The sequence below is a fragment of the Chrysoperla carnea genome, chromosome 2, assembly GCF_905475395.1.
Source record: "Chrysoperla carnea chromosome 2, inChrCarn1.1, whole genome shotgun sequence".
NCBI lineage: Eukaryota > Metazoa > Arthropoda > Insecta > Neuroptera > Chrysopidae > Chrysoperla > Chrysoperla carnea.
In genome coordinates, this window is record NC_058338.1 from 33194716 (window position 1) to 33214157 (window position 19442).

The 19442-nt window shown below is 29.1% G+C and overlaps 2 protein-coding genes across 3 annotated transcripts in view; both read left to right on the forward strand.

Moving 5' to 3' along the window:
* Positions 1–4362: 4362 nt before the first annotated feature.
* Positions 4363–5230, forward strand: LOC123293451 (PHD finger-like domain-containing protein 5A). The gene is made up of 3 exons (XM_044874280.1): positions 4363–4529; positions 4618–4808; positions 5112–5230. The coding sequence occupies exons 1-3, from the start codon at positions 4478–4480 to the stop codon at positions 5199–5201; spliced, it is 333 nt and encodes a 110-aa protein (XP_044730215.1). The 5' UTR covers positions 4363–4477; the 3' UTR covers positions 5202–5230.
* A 1136-nt stretch (positions 5231–6366) lies between these two features.
* Positions 6367–19442, forward strand: part of LOC123293409 (SEC14-like protein 1) — a 51556-nt gene continuing 38480 nt past the window's right edge. For both annotated transcript variants that reach the window (XM_044874223.1, XM_044874224.1), the window contains exon 1: positions 6367–6617. In XM_044874223.1, coding sequence (XP_044730158.1) covers positions 6555–6617 — 63 coding nt within the window. In that variant the 5' untranslated portion in view covers positions 6367–6554. The remainder of the gene's footprint in view (positions 6618–19442) is intronic.

Genomic DNA, 19442 nt, shown 5'->3' on the forward strand with positions numbered 1-19442 from the left:
ATAACAAATAAGTTTGACAGATATATTCATTGAAATCTGATTATTATAAATATAAAAAATACTTATTATCTATTTATATATTATACCAGTGACAGTGGCGGATTTACCAGCAGGCTGAGTAGGCTGGAGCCTAGGGCGGCAAATTTTAAGAGGCGGCAAATTTAGTTCATAAATTTTTTATTTCGATTGATAAAATTTAGAAAAAATTATAATACACACACAAAATACGAATTTCAAAAATTATAGAGGAATTAAAATATTCAACAAAAACCGAAATATAGTCCTATATACAGTGCTAAATAATAAATATCTCAAAATCTCTGCATAAACAATTGCTAAACGCTTTTGATTATAATGTAATGATCATGAATTTTTAGAATATCGCAATAGCGATTCCACATTATAGTCGAAATTTAGTTATTTTTACATATTTTCTTCACTGATAATTACTATAATTTTTTCTCCGTGTACCTAATAATTATGAGATCTCCTTACACAATTCAATCCAGAGCTCTCTTGTGCATAGAGTCAGAGCTAATAAACAAGATTTCGTACGACGATATAATAAATGATTTTGCGAATTCAAAGTGTCGCAAAATAGTATTGTAATGCTTTTATAATTTGACTTGAATTATAATACTAACAAATAATTAAGAAAGGATATATTTATTGTGTTGTTTTGTAATTGTAAGTGTAATAATAAATATTTATCAACGTTCGCCAAATATAGATTTTTTGTGTAAGCTTTATTCCTATTACATAAGTATTGTATAGTTTTAACACATACTTTAACTTACTTTAAAATTGGTACATGTTTGAGATATTTTTTGCATAAAATATTGTTTTTTGATAATTCTTTGCTGTAAAAATAATCAAGGATCTAACACGGTACCATAGTTCTCGATGAAACTAACCATACGGGAAAAGTTGATGTAATGAGGATAATGGAGCACAAATCATAAAGTTGCAATTTTATTGATAGATAATTGATATGATTGTGAACTAAGATATCAAAATTTAGAGGCGGCAAAAATTGAATAGCCTACGGGCGGCAAATCTCTAAATCCGCCACTGTAATTATACCCAGCTGTCTACACTGAACTAACTGATGATCTATAATATTAGATAAGCGAATAAAATCAGTTCTTAGTATCATTTGAGTAAATTCAGCAGTTTCTACGATCTACTCAATTGAGTAGATCGTTTGGACGCAGTTTGGACAGGGCCGATTTATGTTTGACTACAATTTTTATTCAGATCGTGTAAATCTAGCATAATTTTTTGTATGTCAAATAGTGTTGTCTTTACATCTCATATGCTTACTATTCTTTTCTAACATTTAATACCTAGTTCAATTCAGTAGTGAGTAGTATATTGCCATAGCCACATTCAACCTGGTAATGTTTATCACTCGTTCAGCCGTAATTTATTTGAAAATTTTAATTTCCTATTAGTTTTATTGGTATTTCATAGATTTTGGTCACATTGTTGAAGTGGACGCAACATAAGCTGCAGACAACTTCTATTTCATTAGGTCACGTTATTTTGGCTGTCCACAAAGGACACACTAATAAGCCGGAAAATGTGGACGAACAGCTCTGGTGGTAAAACAGCTCTGATTTCAAAAAATTTTTTTGTACGTATTTCTTAGACCTTCAGGATCATTCAGCCGCACTAACTTCAGCATTACTTTGAAAACTGAGCAAATTAGGGTAGTTTTCCCATTCCCAAAGCAGTCCAGACAGTAACAGTGAAAAAATATTTTAAAAAAATCAAAATTTTACCTCGGAAAGCGTTTCCGTTTTCGAAGTCGCTAATCATGAATTCAAGGTTAAGAAGCAATCGAATACGGTTGCAACTCTATGAAAACTACCTCTAGAAAGGCCAGATATAAAAATTTATTAAAATCAAAATTGAATTTCAGAAATTTTCTCTTGAGGAGTTTTTGGGATCGATGTTCGCGAATCCGGAGTCAAAAAGCAACCGAGAATGGTTGCATCCCCATTAAAAATGTCCCTGGAACCAATTGAGCCACTAGTAGCCTACAATACAGAGGGGGGTATGGTTTCATGAATAACACTCCTACGAAACTTCGTGAGTGGCTTCATTTCAGTGTAACCTACAATGTTTTCATTTACGAAAACTTTGGAAATTGGGGCGTTTTCAATGTGGAAAACATGTCAATTAAACGACCTATTACGAATATAACAGAGAATAGTAGCGTAGATGATGGTTTATATTTTAATAGAAAAACCTATTATCCAAATATAGGGTTTCGTATTATCGACTATGTTTTAGTGTGGCTACGACATACATCGATACATAATATCCAATACAATATTGACTCTGTTACTTTATCTATTCAAATGAATTCATATGCAATTGAAAAGAGATGACAGATATCCGTGTCATATAAGTAGAGTGAAATCATTTAGAATATAAATTAGTAGCAATTTTTTACCTCTATACATGTAATAATAAAGAGATACTTACTGTTTTTTACCCGAAAATTCGATGCCGGCATTTAAATTTTAAGTTTCTCTGGTTCACCTTTTTTTTTTGTCTCATACTGGTTGCAAATTGGATATTCTAGGATATGGTACGTAAGAAAATCCATGTCCCGCAGTATGAAGGTAATTTGAAATCAAGCGTGGGAAAAGTATAAGCCAGTTTTTGTTTCCATAAAAGTATGTGTTATAACAAGAAAGGCGCACTTGAGTTTATCCGGTTAGGATCCAATTTTTTTTCTGTGAACTTCATCCCCACCCCTCTCCGAAACCACCAAAAAGTTTTGCCTGCCACTATTTTTACCGGTTTATAAAAAATTGATGCTTACTGTTGGTTCCAGGGGGTTAGGGCCTACTTTTTTCCCCATATTTCTACATCCCCTCTATTTCCAAAATGGTTATTCTGGTCACATATATATCCCTTGAAAGAAAATGGTCCACATCGACCCAGGAGCTTATATTTACAACGCGGTAGAAAGTTAGGGGTTCATGAATTTTTTTACGCGTCTAACTTTTCCTAACTTTAAAAATTCCTAACTTTTGAATGAATTTCATTCAATGTTTTTTTTTTACAAGATGGAGACCCAAGATATCTTTTTTCGTTTTTAAGTAATCGTGATGATAGACGAACAGACAGACAGACAGGCAGACAGACAGACAACCAGGAATGAACTATTTAGATGATTTTATGAACACCTATACCAAAATTTTTTTCGTAGCATCAATATTTTTAAGCGTAACAAACTTGGGACTAAACTTAGTATACCTTGATATATTACATATACATGATATAACAATATTTTATGTGAGAAAGCCTTATAATAAGTATTTTGTTTTTTGAATTTCAGTGAACTAAAAAAATTTTCCGTGGTTTGCAGCGGGGTCGTGACCCAAAACTATCTTACACTATAAATATATTATATAGAGGTTGTGTTGGTTTCCAGATAATTTTTATATTAAATATTAAATTTAATAATGAGAATGTGAAATTTTATAACTGAGAATTATTTTTATTAAACAATAGATTAAAGGCGGATGATTAATTGATTGTTTAAATGTAAAAATTAAATGTAAAAAAATGAAATTGTTTATTAAATAAAATAATTAATTTTTATTAATTATATTATATTTATTACCTATTCACAATTGTGAATAATCGATGTTTTGTTTTTATACGCAATCTGTATAATATATGATGTCCCGTAACAATCGTATTCGAACAGTACAATGATTTACAGTACACTTAGACGTTTTTTGAGCTGATTTCCCTTTCCACCACGCAGGTACGAATGTAGTAGAAGTTTTGTTTTTTGTTGTTAGATTCTATCAAAACAATTTAATCAGCAATTGAAGAAAATTTTGAACATAATGTAGGTATAAGTATTTCTCATTACAAAACCCTAAAATAATAATAGATAAGAAGGATCCCGCAAATGAAACGAGACATCTCCGAGAAGCCTTTAGTTTCCACACCGGGTTTGCTCCCAGGATTGATAGGTCCAAGATTTCGGACTCAAACATTCTATACCTGACACTCTGCAGGTTGCTGCAGGTTTCTGTAGCTGAAAATAATATGTATGGAGTTAAATCACGAATTCGGGAGTCTCCGATCAAATCTGGAGAGGAGGAAATCCTATCCAGAATGGGTGAACCAATTTTGATTTTTGTTTGTATGTTTGGAAGGTAATTAAATGGAGAGTGTTCTTAGCTATTTTTTAAAATATAACAATAATTTTTTTTTAAATAATTTTTTTTGATATTAAAACTTAAAAGCAATATAGTATGGTAATGCAGATGCCTTCAATTATTGACAGCTATCGTTTCTTTAAGCTAAGTTTTTAGAAGATGGCGCTACTAGTATGCATTTTTTGGGTTTGTAAATTTGGTAAAATCGTATCGGTTAAAAAAATAAATTACAAACCAATTTTTATTCGTAAAAACCGATAACTGAATAAAATTAGCATAGATAAATGGCTAAGCATCATCCAGATTTGATATTTTGTCGAAAACAACCAGGTGTTGGTAAGTATAATAAAATAATGCAATTGATGGCAAGTTTTAAGGTTATAAATGTAAGGTTATTTAACTTTTGAAAATTTATTATTTGTAGCTATTGGAAGACTCTGTGAAAAATGCGATGGAAAATGTGTTATTTGTGATTCGTATGTACGTCCATGTACCTTAGTAAGAATTTGTGATGAATGTAATTATGGTTCGTATCAAGGAAGATGCGTTATATGCGGTGGACCCGGTGTTTCCGACGCTTATTATTGCAAAGAATGTACAATTCAAGAAAAAGATGTAAGTTTAATTTGGGATAATATATTTCCAAAATTTTTTTATAGCGATCGGCAAATAATATTTAAAAACGCCGGGTAACGTATGCAGTTTATATTTCAAGAAAGTTTTTGGTAAGAATGCAAGACAGCGCAGAATACGTTACGATAATGTTTTACGCTATGAAAAGAAACGTTAAACTTTATCGTGCCTGGTCATAGTTATCTTTATCGTACAAAGTCAAATCCTATAAATTCGGTTGCATTAATTCTATCTAGCCATACGCAATAATAGTTTTTTTTACTAATATTGAATGTTTGGTTTCAGAGGGATGGATGTCCTAAGATTGTAAATCTTGGTAGTTCAAAGACTGATCTCTTTTACGAGCGCAAAAAGTATGGTTTCAAAAGAAGATAAATTATTTTTATGCAAATATTATTTCATATGTATACATTTTTTTTTCATTAAGCTTATATCTTGTATTTTGTATATTTTATAATTTATATAATAAAGAAATTAGGTTTTTAAAATAATTTTAATATTGACTTTTTAAAGAATAATAACTTTTTAGCAATAATTACGCGACTGGGCGAACAGTTTTATTTCGAAATCCGTTGAAATTATTTAGATTTAGAACATTTTTAGCTTTTACTTTGATTTGCTAAAAATTATAAAAAAAAAAGCTATTGTAACCGAATTAGGGAAGGGTTAGAACTCGTGGTCACCTATTTTCCGAGTACTTATATTTATATATATGAAATATAATTCCCAATTAGTTGAAAATTGGTGAATAGCATCATGTTAGTCATACGATGGAAGAAAGAGGAAAGAGATTTCTCCAAAAATTGTTCTTTCAAAACAGGAAATATAAAACTCTCACCATCTCAATCACGTAGAGCTTATAGAGTTATACTTTCTTCGAAAATGATTTTATTTTTCAATGTTTTGGAGGTTCTCGGATTTTCCGAAACTATATTGAATGCTTGATCTTTTGATCTTGATATCCGATTCAATAATGTAACGCGGTGAAATCGGGAGCCAAAGTTTGTAAATAATATAAAGACAAGTAAATATTTTATACAAACATAAATAATTTCAAAAGGCGCCCAAACGAAGGAACCTAGTAAGCCAAATTTAGCGAATTCGGCCTATTTTGAGCTCAACTTTTTCTGGTAGAGCGTTCTAGAGACATTACAGAAAGGTTCTATACATGTAAGGCACAGCTTCTATTAACAGGGCACAGAATGATTGGTGTGAATTTTGGGACTTAGGTTTCATTCGTTTTTCGTTATGGGTTGAAATTTTTAGAACTTGTCTCCAAAGAACATCATTTTGTCCAGAGGACGAGTTATATTCAATTCACAAAGACGTGAATTTTTTTTCAGTTTTATTATGAATATACCTATTTTAGCTGCCTGTATTTAGTTTAGTTTAATAGGTATAGATAGCATTACTATACAGTAAAGAAATAAAGTAACATTTCCCTAGTTACAAATATAATAAAAAGATAACTGTCAACATGACATTTATACAAAATGAATACAGAACGCAACTCCAATCTATTCATTATATTCCAGTGGTGTCCTCTTATTAAAATTAACTCCAGTTTCATTGTATGTGTTCGCAGTGATAGATGATAATGTTTGATTACTGTAATAATAACTAATATAGAAAAAAAAAATATTATAACTAGAAAACAGTAAAAATTTTAATCAAAATCTGAGTGTGAAGTTATTTCTTTAAGTGTGTTTTTTTGTAAATAAGATCAAAATGGTGCAACAATATCAATCACCATTAAGAGTGTATAAATATCCTTTTGAGCTTGTGATGGCCGTAAGTATCTTATTTATGTCCATATTAATATAACCATTGTGTACCATTTTTTAACTCTTTTTTTGTATATGGATTTTTTAAAAACCCGTTCAATGAATTTTTATGAATGAAAATATGATTTGTTTTTGATAAAAATATAAAGTTAGTGTTTATTTTTCTCAAATGATATTTTATCAAAGATAAACTTCCAATTCTTAGTAAATATTGATGTTCAGTTTTTATATGGAAAAGTTTCCGCTATTTATTTCACTTGTTTTAATTCACACTTAACTTTGATTTGTTGTTTATGTGTTGTAAAAAAATATGATAATTAATTATTTTTAATAAATATTTAATTGTATAATCATTATTATGTAAGAATTATGATATTATGTTTGTTGAGAAAGGTGTAAACTAGGGCAAATTTTTGTCTTAAGAATTTGTTTACATTAAATTTTGTGTACGACATTTTATTTTCGAAATTTTACATTAATTTTTTTCTTAATCACACGCAAATTAATGCAAAGCCCCTCGTTCAATCGGGATGTAATCAAAATTTTTTAATTAGTTAATATGTGTAATGAATCGTGTATACATCTACAAATTAACATAAATAAGTTTAAACTGAGATGAATTCAAAAATATTGATGAATCTGAGACTATCTGGACCCACGATTGCTTTGTGTACGAATAGTTTGTTTGTTTTTTAAGGGTTTTGAAAAACAGTGCAATCGAGACCGAACGAAAAATTTTGAATGTTTCCTCAAAAGTTTAGTTTTTGCGTTTTAAAGAACGCAGAATTTGTAAATGCAAAAAAATTTGGTGTCTGGGGTACTAATTATTTTCGAGGTAGTATATTAATAGGATCAGAATAGAGGTAAACATTTACCAAAAAAGTTTTTTTAAAGAAATTCTTTAGAATATTATATCATCATTTGCGATTGCGATGTTTACGACATTTTTGATACTGAATATAATAAATAAATAAATGATTAGAGCAAAACAACAGAAAAATTAGATCACGTTTTTAATACCAATCTTTCTTTTATGATAAACAAACCATTTGAAAATATACAGAGTGTCACAATATAAATTTGAATAAAATCGTGGTATTATGAAGAATCATGACTCATGACTGATTGGACTTTTTGATTTCGTCGCTATTTTTCTCGTGCCTGAGTACTGCAACTCTTGTTGGGAAAACCAGTTTTGAATAGAACTTTTTTTTGCGTAAACTTAATTAAACTTTGTGAAATATCCACAATGTTGTTCTTTGCCGACGCCATATTCGCAGTGTTTAGATTTCAGCGCTAGGTGGTAGAACTTGGAACTAAATTTAAATGACTTGGCTAGGCAAGCAACTAAACATTATCCATCGAAGTCATTTGCTTAGCTGTTTGATTAAATAACTGAATATCTTTAAGGTCGCTATTTGATCGGCGTCGTTTGATTTTTTTTTTTTGACAGAAAAGTTAGAGAATAGTTATTGACTACTCTAGTACACCATACATGAGAAATATGAGGGGAAGCTTGCAAACGTCGAAATTTTTGAAAATGAAGTTCAATTGTAAAAAAAAAATCATTTTTAGACACTTTGAAAAATACTTGCCAATTTTTCACGTATAGTAAAATTATATGGCAGACAAAATAAAATGTAGAAAAATATGAAAATCGGAAAACTCCATTTCCATAAATTGGACACTTGGGTCACGGTTAAAACCTGAATTTTCTTTATTATCAAACTTGGCCAATGTTCAAAGTTGCATTATGGGCTTACGGTATATGAATGGATATGATCTTCTGAAATATCAGGCAGGGAAGTAAATTCGAAACCAAAAATTTAATTCCCGAAACGGGGCATATGCTGCTTAGTTTTCAAAATATAGCTCTGGAAAATGATAATGAAAATTATTAATTGTTACTAATTAATATCAGTTCTATTGTATTTTATATCTGAAAGACCGAATCGGAAATAGTTGTTGTTATAAACACTAAATGAAGTGTCACAGACCCTGATCTTACCACACATGTTTAAAATTCAATGGAAAATATTCAATTTATTTGACATAGAGACATTATCAACATATTAAAAATATAATAATACAGACAGCCAAGCGACATTCAAGTACATTTATTATTTAAATGATAATTGTGTTGTTTATAAAATTTTGATGTTTACTACTGTTTAAAGTTTAAATTTGACAATAAATGTGTCCATTATTATATGCCCTCGGTCTACGTTTTTATTAACCGGGACAGAAATTTGATAATGGTGCCCCCTCTCTCTAGCTTTTGAGATAATTAGTTAATAAAACTCTTTACTAAATTATCACTCTTTAATATCTATTTGTTAGTAATTTTAATTTGTGAGACTTAAAATTAAACATAAGAAACATATGACCAGGAAAAGCAACTGACAATCCAAGACATTTCTTTAATCTTTAGAACCCGGCATTTTTCCTCTCGAATTTAACAACATTTTTATACGGTTTGCATTTGTCTTTGAGAAAGACTCTAATAGCTCATTTAAGTCCGCCTCAAAGGTAGTTTTATATTCATTGGAAAAAATGGGAAGCAATTGTTTAACCTGTGCAACAAGCGACAGTGGCGATAACAGCCTTTATGTTTATTTTTCATATCTTTTCTAGACGATATTCGGTATCCTTCCTTTTATTACATGTAACATATATTATTATGAATCATACTTTTAGCACCTCCATGCATAGACTACTGGTGAGTGGTATTTAATGTTCAAAACATTTATATATCCGATCCCTTGTTACTCATTACAACCATTTTAGTCGCAGAACCGATCACCGACAGCTGATAAGGCAGACATTTGAAAAATGAGTTGCCGGTACATGGCTGTGCGATTAGCTTAAAGTTATTCAGAGTCACCAAATCCAAGAGTATTCCAAAATTTTACACCGATTGGTTTTGGTCTAATAAAAGCATTGCTTCCATCTCCTGTTTTCATGTTTTAGTTCTAGAATTACCACAATTATCCGAGTAAATGTGGGTACGATCTAAAGAATCAAAACTGATATAATGAACCTCTCGCGACATGCATGTCTTACGCAAACCTGACAGGTGAAGCTAATATAAGCGTGTTAAAAAATATTTTTGTATTTTTTTGATCAGTTTTAAGCCAAAAAGTACTCTTGCGATTTTTTCTCTAGATTTTTTCTCTACGATTTCTTCTTAGTTTTCGAAATAAAAGTTATTGAAAAATTAAAAATGCAATATTCGATTTACTGAAAAATGTGTTTTTTTTTTTCAATCTTTGAGGTAATTCGCTTAGCTAACGCAGCTCCTACTCTTCGAATTTTTTATTTTCAGATAACTCAAACGCAATAAATTTTGTTCTTTGAGATACCTATGTGCTTATTAAAAAAAAATCGACCGTTCTTTAAAATGTGGTGAAAAACAGACCCAATTTAATTTTAATGCAATATACCTGATGAAAATTTTATATTAATAACACTTGCTATCTTTCTATTTATTAAATTTTGTGTTCTGTACATAGAGGTGGCATTGAGTGGGGTTATTTTCACACCAGACTTTTTAATCTATGAATCTATGCATATAGTAGTTACATAATTGAAAGAGGAATTTGTTATATTAAAATAATGTTTAATAAAGGTTACTTAACTAACTATAACTAAGGGGAGTTAATGAGTTTTGAAAAGAGGGTGCTTCTCTACTTTGAAATATATCTAAACATGGTATTAATATTATGTAAGTACCTACGTAAATTAATATATCTAAACATAGTCTTATACAGGTGATTTTCAAGCTAATCTTTCAAAAACGGGTAGGAATATCAAAAATCGGTAAAATCCGAGTCTTATTTTTTAGAGGAGATGAAAAAAATTTGTCTAGTGTTATTTTCCGGGTCAAACGATGGTCAACTTTATTTTTTTAAATGGAACTATCTATTTTAGAAGCAGATTCATATGATTTATCGCAAAAAATAAGGAACTTTTGTTCGGAATTTGTTTTTCCTACGACTTAAGAATGTAGGAGCGCCAGGACAGTTTTGGATAAAAAGCTTGATTTATTTTATATGAATTTGGACTGAGTCTAAATCAATTCAGAAAATTTTAGAAGGGGGGGTTGTCCGATTATTTAAACAAGTAAATGACCCCAAAAGTAGGCATATTTTTTAACATTGGTCTGATGGGAAAACGGTAGATGAATGATGTTTTCGTAGATTTCTCAAAAACTATTCGGTGGAAATTTAAAAACTGTTTAAACTAAAAGCTTAATAATTTATACAAAGCTTAATAACACAAAAAACCTCGTTTTGCCGACTAACTGAGGATGTATAAGCACGGTAGGGGACACAAATTAAAAAAAAAATATATTTTCAATTTTGATGACCAAACCTTCTACTTCGGCCGAAATTCAGGCCGAAGTCGAAGGTTTGGCCGAAGGTGGTTGAAGCTGAAATCGAAGCTTCGGTCGGACACTAATGTTGACAGATATCAAATCCATCGTTGGTTCATCACCGGTAGTAGGTTATAAAAACGGCTAGTTTACAACTTTATGGAACATAAAAGTGTAGATACTATATGTTCATAGAAAAAAGTTGTTATAAAATACCTAGTACAGTGCAACCTTAATATAACGAACCTCAATATAACGATTTCCTCGATTTAACGAATTTTTCGTAATCCCCTTCAATTGTCCATAAGAGTCAATATAAAATATACCTCCACATTACGAATATTCTTTGCGTACAACCTCTATATAACGAATTTTCAACTATCAAGAAATAGTATAAATACATAGCAAATACATATACATATGTAGTAATTTGATAAAAATGTGTTATCATTTATTAGTATAAGTACGTAATACATATTGAGGTGAATAAAACTATTCTTTTACCTCTTTATAACGAATTTTAGACCAATCTAACCTCAACATAACGAACCTCAGTTCAACGAATTACTTGATATAACGAATATTTACTGGTTCCCTTCAGATTCGTTATATCGAGGTTGCACTGTAGTACATTTATTAATTTTTGTTTCGCTTTGACGTTCTAGTAGATTCTGGGAATAAAGAATAAATTTTATATTTTTTTTAAATGGTTTTCATTTTACTGTTTTGTTAGATTCTAGGAATTTAAGATGAATTTCATAACATAAATAATATTATCTCGAAAGCTTCTATTATATGAAAAATAAAGATTTAAAGCTTTTATTACTTTAAAAAAAAAAAGATATGACAGGAATATTTTAAATTTTTGATTGAAGATAACTATTAACTATTTTTTATTATTTTAATATTTTTATGTGCAGATTACTTAACAAAAATCTTATTTTTTAATATTTGTTTTATCATGATTTTTTATCATGAAGTAATGAACGATACGAAAAAAAAAAAAAACAAGAGACCTCTTTTGAGAGATGTCTATTAAAAATTATTAACAAGCAACTGAATATGTTTTCGATTGATTTCAAAATTTTTAATATTTTCAACTGTTTTAATTAGGCTGTGTTTATGTCACAAAGAAAAAAAAACCGCGAAGTGCTATTAAATTAGAAAGTGGAAATTGAAGATAAGGGTGAAGCAACCTTTTTGCATAAAGGGGTGAAAAAGGGATGTGAATTTTGTATATGGAAAACCCATTTTATCGACAAATGTAGATCAACGTTTGCGTGTTTGGCATGTCACTATAGATTTTTTTAATTCATGTGGTTTGTATTTACAGAGAATTTTAATTATTCTTTCTCACAAGTGGTATGTAGTGAATGCTTCTTTATAATTTGAAAGTCTGTTCGTTGTTCGAAATATTTGAAACTATGATTAAACAGCTATATACTAAGTTTTAACCAGCAGAAAAAGTCGAGAACAAAACCATATTGAAGATAGAAGTTTGAATTATTTTTAAAGAAAAAACAGTATAATAGGTTTTCTTACAAAATCAAATATCTAAGACAAAATATTTAATACAGAAATTTCATTTGCAAAAAATTTTTGTTTTGTAATTTGATAAAACTCGGTGGATGGGGTAATTTTGATTCAAAAAGTACAAAAATCACGTTAATTTAATGATTGGATGAAGAGTTTCTGAGATATCGCAATATTTGGATCGATTTTAGTCTGTATCTCAAAAACTATTCGACCAGTCATCAAATGCACCCGATTTTTGTATTTTTTGGGTCAAATTTACCTTATATACCAAGTTTTATCGAAATTGGAGATAAAAAAATTTCTCAATTTTTTTAAGGGGTACCCCTTTGTAAAAGTCGAGAAAAACGCAAAAAAAAATGTGTTTTGGAATTTGATGAAACTCAGTGGATGGAATAATTTTGATCCAAAAAGTACAAAAATCACGTTAATTTAATGATTGAATGAAGAGTTTCTGAGATATCGCAACATTTGGATCGATTTTAGTCCGTATCTCAAAAACTATTCGACCAATCATCAAATGCACCCGATTTTTGTATTTTTTGGGTCAAATTTACCTAATATACCAAGTTTTATCGAAATTGGAGATAAAAAAAATTTCTCAATTTTTTTGCAATTTTTTTAAGGGGTACCCCTTTGTAAAAGTCGAGAAAAACGCAAAAAAATTTGTGTTTTGGAATTTGATGAAACTCAGTGGATGGAGTAATTTTGATCCAAAAAGTACAAAAATCACGTTAATTTAATGATTGGATAAAGAGTTTCTGAGATATCGCAATATTTGGATCGATTTTAGTCCGCATCTCAAAAACTATTCGACCAGTCATCAAATGCACCCGATTTTTGTATTTTTTGGGTCAAGTTTACCTTATATACCAAGTTTTAGCGAAATTGGAGATTAAAAAAAATTTCTCAATTTTTTTAAGGGGTACTACCCCCTTTGTAAAAATTGAGAAAAACGCAAAAAAATTTGTGTTTTGGAATTTGATGAAACTCAGTGGATGGGGTAATTTTTATCCATATCATACTTTTCATTGTAGAATCGTAAGAAAAGGTGTATAGTGATACGTAGGAATAAGTATTTTTTTAAGCCAAAAAGCGAAAAAGATCCGTGAAATCACGATGTTTTATATAAAACATTTTGTGATATGAAAATTTGACATTCAATGTGTATTTTTTTTGATAAATATATTCAATGAATTTATTTTTTCTAAATGTCCCTATATTCTTTTGATAAATGTTCTTAGCTAACCCAAGCAATTACCTCAGATGTTGACAGGTCTCTCACTGTACGGATTTACGGAATAATAGGTGATGCTCAGTCTATGTACTTGATGGTCTAAGTATCCATATGAATCAATTATATTTTACATTTTTGTAAACATAAAATATTGAAAAACATACTTTTAAAATTTTCTTTGTGAGTATAAAAAATAGGTCACCTATAAAATTGAATTCTAATAAATTGTATGTATTCCATTCATTCATTCGTTTAATACAGGGCTTCTTAAACTTTTGTAATTCACGACCCCATTTATGATTGCGAGTTTCTTGACGACCCCATACAAATATAAAAGAAAAATAAATTAATATTTTTTGATGATTTATTTATTAGGTAGTAATATACATATGAAAATATATAAGTTTAGAATTCGTTTTGAAACATACAAAAATCTAAAATTAAAAATTGCACAAAAAATTATAAAATTGTATTTATTATAGTTTCAAAAATAAAAGTGGATTCTGACCGTCTTAATTCTCTCGAATATATTCAAGTAGTTGCGTGGTAAGTATTAAATTAAAGTATAAGTTAAAAATTTAATGAGATGGATGTGCCTGTTTTTTATTGCATAACAAATCAAATCTTGGTGGAATGTTTGAAACTGCTGGACGTAAGACCTCTTCAACATTTTTTATCGCTAAACGATATTGGGATTTAATATGTGTTAAAGCTGTTTCTTCAGCAATAATACCTAGAAATTTTGTTTATAATTATTTCTCTGGATTATTTCGGCTTTTAGAGATTGATAAACATAACCAATAACATCTCATAATTCATAGTAAATGTTATTCAAGTTATTATAATACTCTTAATAGAAATGCAGGTATAAACAATCTTTCCGAACTAGAAGATTTTATGATATATTTATCTACGATAATTGTTATTTTATCTTTATAACAATAATTTTACAAGTTAAAAAACATTTTCTGTTAAATTGTATTTTTACCTCTCGCGACCCCAGAATTTTGCTACGCGACCCCAAATGGGGTCGCGACCCATAGTTTAAGAAGCCCTGGTTTAATATATTCTACATAGACTTTTAGAAATACAATTGATTTGAAAATGTTACAAAGTTCATGGTAATCGAAACACGCTTATATTTTTAGTAAAAAAATATCTGAAATATATACAATTTGTAATGATTATTTTTGTCTGGTATAGGTGTGATATAGTACAGGCGTAGTACTTGAGAGTTATTTAGCTAGTTCCATTACCTAAGAATTTTCAGCTAAATTATCATGGAAAATGTGTTATAGTGCAACCTCGATATAACAAATTGGAAGGGAACAACAAATAAAGATATAATTTAAAAACTAACAAGTGAAAACAAACAATTGACTGAGTTAATTGTTGAAATACCATGTATCGACAGTGTTGATGCGCAATCGTTTGTTTTTTTGACGTCACGTAAATAAAAAAAAGATATCCACTTTTAAATAGACACACACATAACTGATATTCCTATATTAATACATACTATAAAATTTGCACCTAATTAACGCCCTCGTGGGTAAACAGTGATGTTTACAAAAAAATGTTTCTAGCAAAAGTTTTTTATTTTTTTATAAGGAACATTTTTTACATTTAAACTTTTGTTCTATCTAGCTCTAACGGTTTACAAGATGGGTCCTACGGACCCAAGACCCAATTGACCTATGATGCTCATTTACGAACTTGACCTCACTTTTTACGTCCTGAGTACGCTGTAAAAAATTTCCGCTCGATATCTTTATTCGTTTTTGAGTTATCGTGTCCACAGACGGACGGACGGACGGACGGACAACCGGAAATGGACTAATTAGGTGATTTTATAAACACCTATGACAAAATTTTTTTCCTAGCATCATTATTTTTAAGCGTTACAAACTTGGGACTAAACTTAATATACTATGTATATTTCATATATACATGGTATAAAAATAAAGTATAATAAAATTTACACTTCAAATAAAGATCCCTATCCCTATATATTATAAATGTTAAAGTAAGGATGTTTGTTTATTTGTTTGTTACGCTTTCACGCAGGCTATAAATTATAAAGATATATTTAAAAAAAATAAATTTATTATGACAATTTACTGCTCACTTTCCGGATATTAAAGTTCAATCACAAAAAATTTCATAAAAAATATGTCTCATCTAGTTATCAGATGGGTGAAGGTCGATCTTATACCGTCTCTTAGACTATAAGTTATAACTTATTTTTTAGTCTTAATAATAATGGTATAATTTAATTGATTTGCAAAATTAATTATTATTTAAATTACTTAATAACAGATATTATAAATGAAGCAATTTATAATTCTAAATAATTAATTTCTAACATAATCAAATAAAGCAAAATTATATTCTTCGAATTATTTTAATGTGTTATTAACAATTCAAAACTTGTTTATACCGTCTAATAAATTTTATTTTGACTTTCAAAAAAAATAATTTTTTTTTAATGTTTCCAAAAAATTTATTTTAAAAAGCATTTCATTAACTTGCAATTATATTTCTTCGCAAATTTAATATGCGTTTCATGTAATATTTATTTATCTTCTTATAAGAACAATAGAAAAAAATTTAAGTTTATGCCAAAGTTAAAAATTTAAATAACTGATAATCAATTTTTTGTTTAAAATAATGAAATTTAAGTTTATACTAAATTTGGTTCAGCATGAGGTATTTCAGCTGGACGCAGCCCATGGCTACGGTAAGCTGAAGTGGGAGCTTGAATAATTTACCGAGCACTCGCTAAAATAAGTCAGTTTTATGTTTTCGCTCAGTATCGCTCACTTTTGCAGGACTCAGGTTAATTTTATTGGTCGTTATAAAATAATCGATAAAGCTCGCTTTAAAATTATACAATATACGGTTTTGTTTTTTTAACGCAACGATTTGTCACACCCTGTATATATGAAATATATATCAAGGTATATACAGTTTAGTCACAAGTTTGTAACGCTTAAAAATATTGAGGCTAAGAATTATTTTGAGGATAAATGTTCATAAAATTAACTAATTTTAATTATTCCATAACTCAAAAACGAAAAGAGATATTATGCTGAAATTTTTATAGTCTGCTCAGTACCTAAAAAGTGGGTTTGAGTTCGTAAATGAGCAACATAAGTTATTTGGGTCTTGGGTCCGTAGGACTGTTTGTGTTGTACACACACATTAACATTGTTATACGAAAATGAGTCGACACGGCGAACTTTATATTATTCTACGCAAAGGGAGACGTCACAGTTCGGTTTAAAATTTTCGAAAACCAATGCAAATATCTTGTTGTGAGTTACAAACTTTTCTAATTTATTAAAATTTATGCAAGCACTGACATTCAACACTTTTTATACAGGATATTTCAACAATTAACTCCGTCAATTGTTTGTTTTCACTTGTTATTATTTAAGATAAATCAGAGAATATTCAGGAATAAAGACAGAAATAGTTTTATAATACTATTGATCATCCTGTTACTTGGTGGCTTTTTCCATATCTGTAGGTGATTATTTTTATTGACTACGGAGCTTTACACAGATCTTGGATAATAAAAGATGTTTTTTTTAGAATTTATTTCTAATCTAGAATTACATCTTTTCCAAATGTAGGACAATATAAAAATATCATTGTAAATAAATCCCGTAGGATTTTAAAATATTGTTATTTATTGTTGCTACAGCGACACTCCTTCTATATATACGTTAAATATATATTAAAAGTTAAAGTGTGCTCTTGTTCTCTATTTTAAGGATATGTTCGTTATATTCTAAACGATCATTTTTAACGTTTATGCTTTTTATAAATTGTACATTGAACACATCAGACAAAGAGATTGAAGTCCTATTTTTTATACGTAGCTGTATAATCGATTTTTGATGGTTTCAGATTCATTTGCTCGGTATTTTACGATAAACAATCCGGATTACAGAAAACTGATCGAGCGTTTAAGTCCTAAACCACTAAAAATCAATTATACGGGTCAAAAAATGAGTATAATTGTTTAGTTTTATATTATGCAGTTGGGTTTTGTCTTAGTTTCTTGCCGAAAAGGTATTCAAAACTTTATGCTTTATGAAATATACAGTATGTTTACTTAAGTTGGCCACATATGGAAAACTTTTTTATTATGAGGTTTACGAAAAAAAAGATATTCTTTATAAAAATCTCTGTTTTCGAAAATATTAACATTCAGGTATTCACTCTTGACAAAGAATGCACAGGGATTCACAAATTGAAAAAGTTCGATAGAAATGATAATGGTCGTTTTGAAATATAGACCATTTAGGACAGATATGAAGGGAAACGGTACAAGAAATCATTCCCGAGATATGTAGGAGTATATTTAAACAATTTTGTTAAAAAATTACATGTTCCATACATGTAATTGTTCTTTTACAAAATTATTTAATTTCAATGCTACAGTTCTTGAAAAAGTGATTTCTTGAAACTTTTCCCTTATTATCTGTTCTAAATGTCTACATTTCTAATCGACCATTAACATTTCTATCGAACTTTTTCAATTTGTGGCACCCTGTACAAACGATGTCAGGAGTGAATATAGCTGAATGTTATAGTATTTTCGGAAACATAGATTTTTATAAAGAATAACTTCTTTTCGTAAACATTATAATACAAAAGCTTTCCATATGTAGCCAACTAATCATAAACACCCTGTATAATAGATTGGATAGATAATACTCGTTTCAGTGTTCACGAGGTCTAATCTAGAAAATCGCCGAATGAAATTTGTCTCTATCTCCATGTTCATAAATACGATAATGTTTCGCGACATATTAATATTTCAAGAAAGAATATTAAGGATATCTGAACTTTTAGAATAAAATATTAGCCTGGATTTACTACGTCTGCAATATTCATCTTACTTCCGCTATTATGCGTCAAATAATAATTGCATAGGTAACTACCGCATGTCGTTGCATATATGTTAATATTCTGCTGATATTGACCTCGAAAAAAATAAAACGCCCTATAACCTCTTGATACGATTGTTACATAACTATACAAGGTAGCAGGTAGTACTCGTGCTTTAATTTTTTTTTTTTGTAAATTTATTTATTATTATACAGTTTTAAACTTTTGTTTAAAATTGTTAATTTAGTTGAATATATTATTACATGTTTTCTTACACATTTATTTATTTATTGTTTTCATATAGTTATTATAATATGTAACCTTTGTATGTCTTATTTTTTAATTAAATTTTAGCTACAACAACAAACTGTTTATTATATTTTGTAAAAATTATTGTATACTATCCGTTACTCGGCTTTTTACAAGCTTTTATTTAACTTGCAATGTATGAAGGATTGTCTGAATATTTGGATGCAGAGTTTCTGAGATATCGCAATATTTGGGTCGATTTTAGCCCGTATCTAAGCAGCTATTCGACCAGTCAACAAATGTACCCAATTTTTGTACTTTTTGGATCAAAATTACCTTATATACTAAGTTTTATCGAAATGCGAGATAAAAAAAATTTATCGATTTTTTGCCAATTTTTTTAATGGGAAAAAATTAGGTTAATTTTATAATTTTATGATTGGGCCTATACAAAATTGTGACCAATGTCAGCGAGTGTCATGGGCAAAACTTCATTTTCAAAAAATTAAAAAATACAAAAAATTGTGAACAAAAGT

Bases quoted from the DNA above. Each gene is read 5' to 3' on its own strand.
- LOC123293451 (XM_044874280.1), top strand. From the start codon at position 4,478: ATGGCTAAGCATCATCCAGATTTGATATTTTGTCGAAAACAACCAGGT. The intron at 4,530-4,617 runs GTAAGTATAATA...TATTATTTGTAG, and splicing joins TCGAAAACAACCAGGTGTTG to CTATTGGAAGACTCTGTGAA. The intron at 4,809-5,111 runs GTAAGTTTAATT...GTTTGGTTTCAG, and splicing joins GTACAATTCAAGAAAAAGAT to AGGGATGGATGTCCTAAGAT.